We start from the raw sequence: 12,866 nt of genomic DNA on the forward strand, positions 1-12,866 counted from the left end.
TCTTGGAGAACTATAATAAATCAGGCCAATTGCATCTGAATTAAAAGCCAATTATACCTGAATCAAGGCTTCTGTAGTCTGAGGGCACAGTGAAGGCTCAGCATGAGGTCAGTCTTGTGCTCTCCAAAGTATCCAATACTTATTAGATACAGTTAATAAATAATAATGCAATAGCCTATAAATGGTGGTTTTTATACATAATGCTACACCAAAACATCTGCCAGTGTCCTTCCCTCTGAGTTCCCAAAGTTCAAACAGAAAAGTGAGTGGGCATCATGTGAATGTATATTTCTATGGTATGTGCCACCTTGATATTGATCTGTACAAATCCTTATGAAACATCCTATTGATGATCTCAGTGTAAGTCTTTACTACCCATACATATATATATATATATATATACATGTTTGTAATTTTATTAACGACTGGCTGTTGAACATCAGCCAATGTAAAGATGTTTTATTAACAGGATAAAGGTAACCCACTCTTTAAATTACACAGGTATTACTATTCATGTTTTCGTTTCCAAAGTTGTATTGTTTCTCAAAATAAAAATCTACAAGGGATGTAAGCTACACAGGACAAGAGTTAGTAGTGGAAATTGCGGTTTCACAAGAATTGAACCACATGACATTGTTATAGAGATAGAGGATATGTAGATTTACTGTTAAAATGTTTCAATAAAAAGTGCTTAATAATTTACCAACATTATATACCTGGCTCCTGGACTTTATCCAGAACTCTTAAGGTTGGTTTCAGCTCAGCTTTTCATAAATCATACCAACATGAAGAATTTAATCTTCCACATTTGCCATATCAGTGTTTTATCTTTCCATTATCTTGAGACACTACATTACAAATTATTGGTACCCCATTTATCATGCATTATGATGTCATGGATTTAAGTGTTATGGATATAAATGTGTTGTACATAAAGATGTTTAGAAGGAGCCTACTTTTTATTCTGTTGAAAGAAAAGCAGAAACAGCAAATGATTCAGAGGCAATGTAATGGTCAGGATACAAATACTTACTTTCAAGTCTTCCTGTAGAATGGCAGAGCACTGACAGATGTTCCAGGAGTGTTCTGTTTGTAAACTGGATGAACTGTATGCCTTTCCACATAGCATGCAGGGTTTTACTGTAGTATCTTAAAAATAAAGATAGGGAATTGGAAAAGCATGAGAAAATGAAAAGCAAGCAGCCAAATAAGTTTTGTGTTTTCCTGGAAGTGAGATAGAGTAACATTGATCTGGCAATATTTACGGTCTTTTAGAGATTTAAAAGTGATACCAGTCTCTTCTGCTATGCCTGATGAAGAAAACTGTCATATGAACTCTGGATCAGAACAGGATCTTCCACAAGGCAATGCTAGGCAGAAGCACAGGCCCCAGTAAATGTCCATGGGGCCTAGTTACAACCTTCATCCTCCTCCACTTTTATGCAATTGGTGTCTTCCTATAGGAACATACCTATATAGACAATGCAATGCAGGCTTCTTCTGTGCCATATGGTAATTAAAGGGTTAAGGGGTCAAATCTGCTATGATGCCTAGATATGAATTCTTCCCTAATTTATCCCTGCTTCTGATACTAAACTCTGCACTTGGTTTTAGCTCTTCCTTCTATTAGTTTAGTTGTTTATGCTATTGTAGACTTTACGGAATGGAAATAGGAATGCACACACCAATCCACATATGCACATATCCAAATACTGTTTCTCCAGTACCAGAATACACACGGAGCATCCAGGATATGAGCATTGAGTTTTCTATGATTTACCCTTCAGAGGATGCTACTGAAGACAAGGCTCTCCCAATGCATAATGATATCGTCCTATTTAAACTCTATTCTTTATTAAGCTTGTACATCCATTTTGGACGTTGTATTCTTATTCATGATAACTTTTTTGTCAAGATATTATACCATGCATTATATTTTGATGACTAATATTGGACAGTAATATTTTCAGTGCAAAGGCATATACTGGTATTTCTAGCTCAAAGTGCATCTAAACCCTAAAGCAAAATTGTATTATAATACAGCTCACTAATTCCTGTTGTAGTGGCCACATTAGTTTCCTTAATTAGGCTTTTTTCCCTTTATTTTCACCTGATGATCCTGTGAATAACACATTTTGACCTCTGGGTAACTATATTTACGCCTGCACTGTATCTATAGAGGGAAGTATGTTTGCCAGCCCCTAACAGACTTCGGACACATCTGCTTTATTGATCTCCATGTCATGGAAGATCACAGGTTTAGTAGTTTACAGAACTAATATCATTTTGCTTTCAGTGAAGCTCGCATAAAATTACAAGGACTTGGCATTTCTATCACGATCAACAGGTCATTTCTATACATGCTGAAAATGTACTTGGCAAAAAAAAATAAAAATACTATATCAAAGGACTAGCAAGCTGCTATACTACACTTTTGGGTTTAGTAATTAAAAAAAAAATCTAAACAAACCTAAACCTAAGAAGAGAGTGTCAGCATAATACATACTCCTTTCTGCAGCAACAGTGCAGCCAAAACCACTTTTTTTACTTTCTTATAGCAAAAAGGCACTCTCTTGCCCCAATTCTACAATACAATATTTGGTACAAAAACAATATAGGCAGCCCTGGAATAAGCAATTAAAAGAGTTTCTATTTGCATAGTCAGATCAGGGGACAATGTCACTTGCTTTATAGCACTGAATCTGCAGGTATGAGATGACAGCTTATTCTGCTGATATCATGTTTTTGTTTTTCTTACCGGATATAAAAAACAGAAAAAAAATAAAAAAGGTAAAAAATAATAAAAAATGTTTATATAACCTAATTACTTGTTGTTGATGTCTAAAAAAAATGGATTACTAAATACCTGCACTAACACTGGAAACATCGGTTAACATATAGAATCTATACTTCCAGTAAAAGGCACATTTTTAAAGTAGGTGCAAAACATTATTCAGTGATTCAGCCCTTTATTGCATCTGATGCTATACGCTAGGCTATTGAAATGTGTGGGCAATGGGAGCAATGTGTAGGAACTACTGAAACTTCTTATGTAATTTCCATCGGTGATATATTTAACTGGTAATATTTATGCCACCCTGCTTTTAGTCCATTCCTCCATAATTTCTTTTTAAGGTTATGTTCACAAACTGTGCGTCACAAAATGCTTTGCAAGGTAAGCATCATCAGCTGTCTTAGTTCTTATTATTACAATTAAAATGATCATTAATTTCTAATTTAGTAAAAATTAAATAATACATCCTAATATTAGGTGAAAAAATGTTGTACATGCTCACACATCTGCTACTATTGTGAAATAGACCTGAATAGAGATGAGAGTTTACAATGCTTCTGAATAACTCGGAGGAAAGTCATCTGCTTTAGTTACACAAAGGACCAACAAGAAGGAAAGTCAGGAAACATATTTTTGATATTTCTAAAATAGTGTGAAAACTGTTTGCTTTACATTTCCATGTTTTGCACAAAGTGGGCCTGATTTTTATATACACCTCAAAGGCTGGAGGGGATACACTTTCATCAGTAAAGCTGGGTGATCTAGAAAACCTGGAATGGATCTGATCCAAGATTTAAAAGATTTACTAGCAAACCATAAATTCATTCCAGGTTTGCTAGAACACCCAACTTCACAGATGAAAGTGTATCCTCTCCAATCTTGGGGAACTTTATTAAATCAGGCCCAATCATGGAAAAGTGCAATGAGCTTTACAAATAGGCTTTAGTAGGGACTCATGAGTGGAGTGTCTAAGCATTGCTATAAAGCATATATCTAGGCAAAACAAAAAAAATCTCTGCAATACATTGTAAATCCTAGTCAGTATTTTCAGACCTATTCTGCCCGGCATAATATGGGAAAGAGGGATTGTGGTTTACAAAGAAAAACTGGGCAGGGCTGAAAATACTGAAGGTGAACACAAAAGTGATCCTACTGCACAGATCCTACCGCAAATAAATCCTTTAAATATATAGATATGCACCAACAATGGTACTAGGAAAAAGTCCCTTGTAAATCCAATGAGAGCCATGCTACATTCTGGCCAGAAGTGGAGTTTCATAATTTTTAAAAAGGTAAAACAGAAAAATAAATATATGTGATGCAAAGACTGTAAACTTGGGGGGGTTACTGTAAGTGTAAAGTTCAGCTACTGGATTCATTAGCCCTGCACAGATAATGCATGATATGAGTCAGTTAAGTAAATTACAGCATATACTAGTTCCCGTAAAATAGTAAGCACTAAAAAACAACACAAAACTAGATAATGGCAAGAGCTCACCTTCTGAAGGTTTGACACATCTATCAGTATCAAGTGGAGATGTTCTAGCAAGTACCAGAGATGGTGAGGACTTTGTCTCTTCTCCATCCACGTCAGTGATTGATGCATCTGTATCTTCTACCGGCAGTTCATGATGATCATCCTCTGACAACAGAGTATAGAATCCAAACTCAAATGCTGATTTTGCATTTATAGAACAAATAAATAGAACTTAACTAGCTTGCCAGTTCCTGTGTTTAATTATCTCCGTCTTTAGACCAATCCATGTGTCCCCATGAAAACCCCTAGATACTAGATTAAGGTTGTACGTGGGGTCTTACCCTCTTGCCTTGATTAGGTCAACATTAAAGTACAAGTACAATCTGGTATAACATACAATAAGAACATGTCTCTCAATGCCTTAATGCCCCTACCGTTTTCTTACTTTAACTGTTTTTGCCAAAGTAAAGTTATATGTGTCAAAAATAAAAAATACTATTCCCCTCTATTTCACAGTACAGTCATTTTAGATGCAGTCATATTGCATGTTTATGTTTTTTTCTGTTCAGAGGTTAAGCCCTACATTTGAGAAATGGAGTAATTTGTCCCCGTTGCCATTTCATCTGTCACTGGCAGTCTTTCTGTTTTTTTTTTATTTCAATTAGAAGCTTATCTTTGTCTTTGTACATCCAAGAAGCATTCTCCCTACAGCCAGGATCTAAGTTTCTCAGAACACTTTCTGCCAGCTCATACCTAATTGCTAGCAAAATAGCTATCCATTCCAGATTTGCTGGATCACCCAGCTTCACTGATGAAAGTGTATCCCCTTCAGCTTTGGAGAGCTGTAACAAATCAGGTCTAATGTGTTTACTCCTCCAGGTGCTCAATTTTGAACATTTTATTTTGTCAGAAGTAATAATGGTGAAGTAAATCTTTAAGAATAAAGAGGATATTTGACTATTTTTCCAATTTAGGCCTCAAGTACTCCCAGTGCCTGGACTCCACTAGTATATTTATTATGTGTGATATTCTATTATATATATATATATATATAAATATATGTAAATTATTGTCTTATATACATATGTGTATAGTACTAGAAATTAATCATATACAGCAATAATTTCTAGAATGATAGCTAGAGCCCTCTATGTTTTAATCTTGTAGGTTTAGATAAACATACCACAAAAATCCAAAACTTCCTGACATGTATGTGAATAACTGGATGATAAATATTTTCTTTCTATCAATGAAACAGACAGAGAAAGAATGGGAGAAAGGAGAGTTACTGAGAGTTTTGAAATAATGTCATATTTTCCCACAGTCAATATGTAACACAAGATGTAAAAAGAATACAACTCATAAGGAATAGTTTGAACAGCAGATTTCAGAATTAAAGCTGTATCCAGAATAGTGCTTGATAACTGTGCTGGTTACCTCTCCCAGGTGCCTATTAGCAACCATTTGGCATCTGTGATCAGTTAAAGGTGGTGACCAAATATTATTTCAGGCTGTTGGAAATGCTTATGTATGTTCAGATACAAAGCAGTAAAGCCTTTTTTTAACTTGTATTATGGATTTATGTCATTCAAAGAAGTTGGAGTTGCTTAAAGCATCTGTTGGCATTGCATAAAGCATCTGAATCTCCCTGTGTCAGACCTAACAAGCAAAGCCTATAAAATAGGAGAAAAAAATCATCTATTCATTTCAATGACAACTCTTTTTGGTTAACCGCAACAGTAATGCTTGAAAATACAATTAGTTTGAACTTAGCCTTGAAGAACTTTTCCATCTGTAATTGTTTTGAATGTATTACTAGCTCCTTCTATGTTAATAGTACCTCCCCAGAACAATGCCCAGGTGGGAAGGCTTACTTAGACTGTTCCTTCCAGATTTTTGTGTCTGTTGGTAATGCAATGTATATGTGTGTGTATATTCCTATTCTTCCCCAAGCTGCTAATGATCACAAGCTACAGTAGCACATATATTTTAAATTTTAAAAATGATTCTTATCAGTTTTACTCATGAGAAAAGGGAGCAAAAAGGCTTAAAATAATTGCCGTACTATATCTATAAATATTTCCGAACCCATCCCTAAGTACATTTAACAACGCCACATACAGTTTAACAACATATCTATTAAGGGTGAACTGATATGTTATTCTCTAGGTAAATGTCCACAGCGTCACTATATTTATTAGGCAGGGAATCTGACATTCCCTCAAACATTTCGTGGTGGAAAATCTTCGCGGCCCATGGGTTTCAATAGCAGTAATTGGCACTCCACCAGGGAATGTTTCAAGGAATGTCAGGTTCCCGGTTTTAGCAATAGAGCCATTTGACTTTAATTTCCAGTAAATCTAAAAACCCTGAAGGATCATTTTATTTTATAATGTCTAAGAATCCACCATTTCTAGATAAATTTATCATTTCACGTGTCCTTTTTTGTGTTGTGTTCTCTTACTATTATAATAGACCTTTGTGACAAAATTGTAAAGATTTTAACTTTATATATATTTTCATATATTTTACCATTATCTCAATTATAATACCATTATAACTGAGGTTTTGATTTTATTCACTATTTTTATATATGTGTTAGCCCTAAAGAAGGGGGAATTTTGAGCCCCCTGAACAAATTTGCTTTCCTTGGTTATACTAGGCCTGATTTATTAAAGCTCTCCAAGGCTGGAGAGGATACACATTCACCAGTGAACCTGTGTGATTCAGCAAACCTAGAATAGATTTCTTAAAAGTCATTTGTTAGCAAATGCTTTCATTCCTGGACTAGATCCATTGCAAGTTTGCTGTATTACCCAGGTCCACTGACGAAAGTGTATCCTCCCCAGCCTTGGAGAGCTTTAATAAATCAGGCCCATCGTATTTCGATTGAAAAATTCTGGCCTTATACGTGTAAGTGTGGAACTGCTATCCTTATTTTTTATTCGGCAATAAAAGACAGATAAAAAAAAAAAAAACTTCCTCTATTCTACACAACACTAAAAAAATGTTTTTCTTTAGAAAACTTGAATTGGTATTAGAATATAGCTTGGTTCTATTGCAAAGCATGGGGTGGTTAGACTCAAAGCTTTACCAAGACAATGGTTACAGTTCAATGTGAGTGTTAAAGCATTCTCTGTATTGTATAAATGGGTCAAGGGGAAAAGGAGTGTCATTCTCTGGCTTGTAGATTAGTGTGACCACTCTCTCTGTGGTTTTGTATGCACACAGACCAGTGCATAGAGGACAGAGGTTTCAGGGCTGCGGCTCCTGTAGGAGGTGAAAAGAGCAGAAAAGACCACAATTCTAATAAGAATCTCCGGGTTCAGGCACATATGTGCTGTTCTTCAGTACATACATTTCTCATATATATATATATATATATATATATATATATTATCAAATATTCTTGGTAACACCATAATCTGTAGATAACTGATGATAATTTGCACAAGATATTTCAATATATATAGTATATAATATATATAGTATACTGAAGAACATTTTATTATCTGTATTCATTTGACATGTCATATAATGTTAAGCCTTATTTACGTTTATTTTACTGCTACCCAATATAAGCTACTACCCTCATTAATGAATAGGCCAGCTTTATTTTTTGCATTGTTGTTATTGTAACTATAAAAAATAAATGTTAAATATTCATTTTCAGGCATAATTATGGTTAAAGTGTAAGTTTTAATGGAACACAGGGTATACAGCCTCTGTTTTCATATGATGACATGGAAATTAGGCCATAATATGACTAGCAGAAAGTAGGATAAATATATACATGTGGTTAAGGAAACAACACAATGAAGCTGACAAGTGATTTTAACAGATTTGCGGTCAGGCTTACCTCCATATAAAAATGTAAAATACTCTTTGTACCTGCACACTGTGTTTCTCGAATAATCTAACAAGCAATAGCAATTAGATTCTACTCTCGAGTAATTTTTACAAAATTAGCCATACCACGTATTGTAATTCTGAGCATACAATACACAGTCAAATTACAAGTCTTGCATTTTTTCCCTACCTTTTGCTCTAACGACAACTTAGAATTTTGGGCTCCCTTCACTTTCCCTTCACTTTCTATCTCAGTGCCAATGGTCACCAGGACAAACAAGGGGGTAAATCCTCACTGCAAGAACCTAGATAGCAATAAAAATTGACACAGAGTCTGACCTTTATTTCTGTCAGGAAAACCTGGAATTGAATAGCAAGTCATTAATTATTTGTTAGCAAATGTTTTGAATCCAGGACCAGATCCATTCCAGGATATATTTTGGAAATAGCTTCTTTAGGAGTATTTTAATTTTCACTTATTTTAAACCATCTACAAGACCTCTAATCATGACAAACCACTGGTGAAGTAGTAAATAGTAAATGTTTACTACTACAGCTATGTAAAAATGTAAATAGGCATACATTCTCTGTACAGTTCATAACATAATCCGCACGACCAAGTGTGAGAATAAAACATTTCTCAAACTATTCTAATTCTCCGGGGAGGCTGTGGAAAGCCAGTTAGTCAGGCTGTATAAAGGGCAAGCTGCACAGACCTAAAAAAAATCCCCACTGCCTGATATGATCATGCATAAACACACCAAAAATTGCTAAATCATATAACTGATTTTAGGTTTTTGCTGTATTCTTGACCTTCGTGTACTCCTTTTCAACAACAATCATTTACAACACTATTACTTTCACTGAGCTCATTTACTTACATAGCTAATTTATTTAAAACTCTGATTAATTTCAATGTCGTCTCCAGAAATCTGGTAAATAATACAGGATTGGTTGACTTTTAGCAGATTTGTGTAAGAAAAAAACAATCATTAACCCTTTGGTATCTACAAGTAAACGTATGTCCCCCAAGTGTATAAAAGGTATGGAGGAAGCATCAGAAATGGTCTAATCATTGCCTGAATAAGGGAACTGATCTGGCCTCACAGTGTTCAGATGTTTGTGTTGCTGAGAACATGAGAAACTGCTGTGAATGGTATAATATATGTACAGTGACTTTCAAAAAAAAGATTGAATTGGGGGACCTTAGAGACCCATTTCCCCCAAAGTAAAGGAAATGTATTATTGGAAATGAAATGTAAAAAATGTATTATTTGAAATGAACAAATTACTTAGGAACCTTAAGGTGATGGTCAGTGACTGAACACATGCGAGAAATACTTTGTGGTTGTCCATTGGTCGAACCTTATATGGTTAGTTTACCAACTGGCAGGTAAAACACAGAAAAGTTAAATATCTTTAATGATTAATTGCATTGTTGATATATGATACAATAAAAACACATATATGAACATAGGACTACATAGCAACAACTGTGGATCTAACTGCAAAAAGGTGTTTTTTTGGTTGATAAACAGAAGGCAAAATATAGCTGAAAGGATCTGCTTCTACTTCTAGTTCCTCAAATGCACCCTGACTTCTCCTTCACCCAGAGAGACAGACGTCTGGAGAGACATCCCAATAACACACATGCACACAGTATGGTCTTAGAAATATACTCTAATCTTTATTTGACAAGGCGGTCTTTTTAGACACATAGGTATACAAGGGGTGAGCTTTATTCACATACAGCTTTTTAAGTTTTGGCCATATATAGTGTTATTTAATACATTGCAAGGCATACAAGGCATACATTGTATTTCAAAGAATTTAGAATTGTCGCCATCTGGTTACAATTAAACTGAGTAGATAGAAGAAGAAATACAACTTCTTATACAATTATATGGCTCAAATTAGCTCTTAGCTATACAGTCCTGCAATAATACTTATTTAACCCTTCAGTAGCCACCCGGGGAATAGTGAAGGTAAAACTTTGATATCACAGTCAAGGTGGTATTGTCCAGCAACAGGGCTTTTAAATGTCTCCCCAAGGGAGGCTTTTAGAGGAAAAAAACAATAAATAGCTATAAAACCCTATGTAAAGTTTTTTGATTAAATCAATAGTCTTGTTCCTTAACTACTGTGTGCAAACAAGGCTTGTTTAAAAAAAATACTATAATACATATAAAAAATTATTTATTTTCTGGAAACTTATTATACTGAAAACATATATAAATGTATGTGTAATAGTAGTATAATATTTATGTAGCAAGGAGTCAAACTAAATACTTATTAAACTGTAGTATATCTGCAAAAGAGGATGTCTCAGGGTTACTACATGATGCACAGGTCCACATTTCAATTAAATATGAAATCCCTCTACATGATACAGTACCCCTATTACCTGCACTAACAACCTTGCATCTACAGGTTATGTGCAATATTCATTTCTTGCTAAAACCTGTCAGCAATTTTATGCCTGACATAGGTAAATGTAGTTGTTTGCAATAATATTAGTCTTGGTATGTCTCAGATAGATATATATTTTTGGGTATATTTTTTGCCTTGCTTGCAGTTACCCATTTGATTTTATACATTTAACCAGCCATAAACTAATATAAGCCCAACCGCCACCCATATCAGCCACAGAGCAAGATGCAATAAATCTTGGCGCTTCAGCAAAAAATTCTTGTGGTCTTTGCCAGCCAGTCATGTTTTGCCACCTTTTTGTAAATGCATTTTACACCCCCTTTATTGAGGAGAGGTAAAGCACCAAATAAAGTTCTCACAAGGGTGGAGGCTCAAAATTCAACCACAGATCAAGAAAGTGGTCTAAAAAAACGAGTGTGAATGAAGCCACTTGAAGAAATGCCCTTGATGTGTTAAAAAAGAAGAATAAGAAAAAGGCACGTGTCCACAGCTTCTTCTTTGCAGTTACACCTAATATCAGAGCACATGATCAGGGAGCTGTGAGCATTTTTACAACTACATGACTACATGATATACATGCATACAAGACAGCTAATTACAACGCTCTTCAGAATTTACCACTGTTAGCGTATTTGTACTATATAGAAACACAAATTTAAGCGAAATAATTGGTATTTTTATGAGCAAATTTTTTAGTTGGTTTGACATTGTCACTGTCGTTATTTAAAATAGATTATTTTAAAACATCCCTCTGCATTCTTTCTATAAAAAAAAGAATAAGATTCTGTCTCCACACATAAATATAAATATATATATATATATATTTATATATATATTTATACACATGTATATGAGAACACTTCTTTTTTATCCTAGTCCAGTCCTATATATTAGTAAAACAAAAGCATGCTTACCTCAGAACTCTAAATAGGATGAAATCATCAGTCTACTTTTTTATTATTTTATTTTTTAATACAGTATTTTGCTGTATATGAAATGTAGGCCCGGAGTCAACAGAAAAGACAGCATAGGCACAGGGGCTACATGACTGGGTGCTAAATGGAACCAGTCACGAAGGGGTTAGGGAAGGAACAGAAAGGTGGAGACTAGTGGTGGGGTGCTCATTAGAGGTGGGGATATGGTTTAGGGGTTAAAAAGGGGCCTGGCATGAAGAGGAGGGCATTGGTAGAAGGATTAGCTGGAGTGAGCTTCCTGCCCACCCGAGAGATTAGGGGAGGTATTTGGGAGCAATTGGGGTCCCAAGAAGGCATGGTTGATGATGAAATGTGGTTAAGGACTCATTAGCGGGATAGTGTTCATACTGAAGGCAGGTTTTTGGTTACAGTTGGTGGCAGTGAGGAGTTGGTGTAGGGTTGATATTTGAACCCGAGACAAGGGGATGCGCCTAGCGGCCAAAAATATTAACCTGGTGGACAACAGTGGTGTGTTGATTAGGGGGTGCCATCCTGGATCTACAACCTATCAAGGTGTTAGGAGTTGTTATAGGAAAGTGTGTGAGGTTTGATTTACCACTTTCCATATTTGATCAAGGTATTTTTTTGAACTAAGCTGTTTTTACATGGCTTTTCTAGAAATCACTGGATATGAACCTATTGCAGTGCTGCTCAGTATTGTGACTGCAGCCATTAAAGGCCCATGAGTTTTAACTAACAAGACACAACTGTCCCTGTACACAACTGTCCCTGCAGAAAAACAGTATGGCGCCTCTTCTCATATTAAAAGAAGTTTGCTTGCCAAAGGTTTTTAGTACATTTGACTACAATAACAATGCGGATTGCCAAGGACAATACAAGATGGACAAGAGGATTTTTATGGATGGCCAGAACTAATTATATTAGGTGGGGTGTAAGATTTTTAAGGATAGGTCTTTATGATAATCTACTTTTATAATATTAAAGAAAACTAATATTTTCTCATGTAGACAAAATAATTTTCCCACTGATTTACCTCCTAAGGTTGGAGGGAATTTCCAATTTGTAGTTCCAATCTTACCAGGAGATTTTATCCAATTTAACAGGCATGTTTAGAACTCTTTTGATGAAACAGTGTCCACTTTTTTACATGACTTGCGAGATGGATTATGGACATATGGCGATTATGGCGATTCAAGGTGGAAATGCTGCTCAGCTGTGGGGCAAGGGGAAAAGCATAAATACAACATATTAATTATATAAAATTTAAAAAATGCATAATTTTAGTTACCAGGATGTTTCATACTTGTTTTTGTAATATTTAATATTTTATAAAATTATTTTCAAAATGTATTAAAATAATATATTACTTTATTAAAAAAAA

At 35.0% G+C, this 12,866-nt stretch overlaps 1 protein-coding gene across 1 annotated transcript in view; it reads right to left on the bottom strand.

The window, feature by feature from the left end:
• LOC140328116 (uncharacterized) overlaps positions 1-12,866 on the bottom strand; it is a gene marked incomplete in the record, with an annotated part of 44,691 nt that overhangs the window by 5,673 nt on the left and 26,152 nt on the right. The window contains 2 exon segments of the mRNA XM_072407489.1: positions 1,038-1,149; positions 4,293-4,436. Of these exon segments, the coding sequence (XP_072263590.1) occupies positions 1,038-1,149; positions 4,293-4,436 (256 nt within the window).

This window comes from Pyxicephalus adspersus, chromosome 1 (genome assembly GCF_032062135.1).
Source record: "Pyxicephalus adspersus chromosome 1, UCB_Pads_2.0, whole genome shotgun sequence".
Classification (NCBI taxonomy): domain Eukaryota; kingdom Metazoa; phylum Chordata; class Amphibia; order Anura; family Pyxicephalidae; genus Pyxicephalus; species Pyxicephalus adspersus.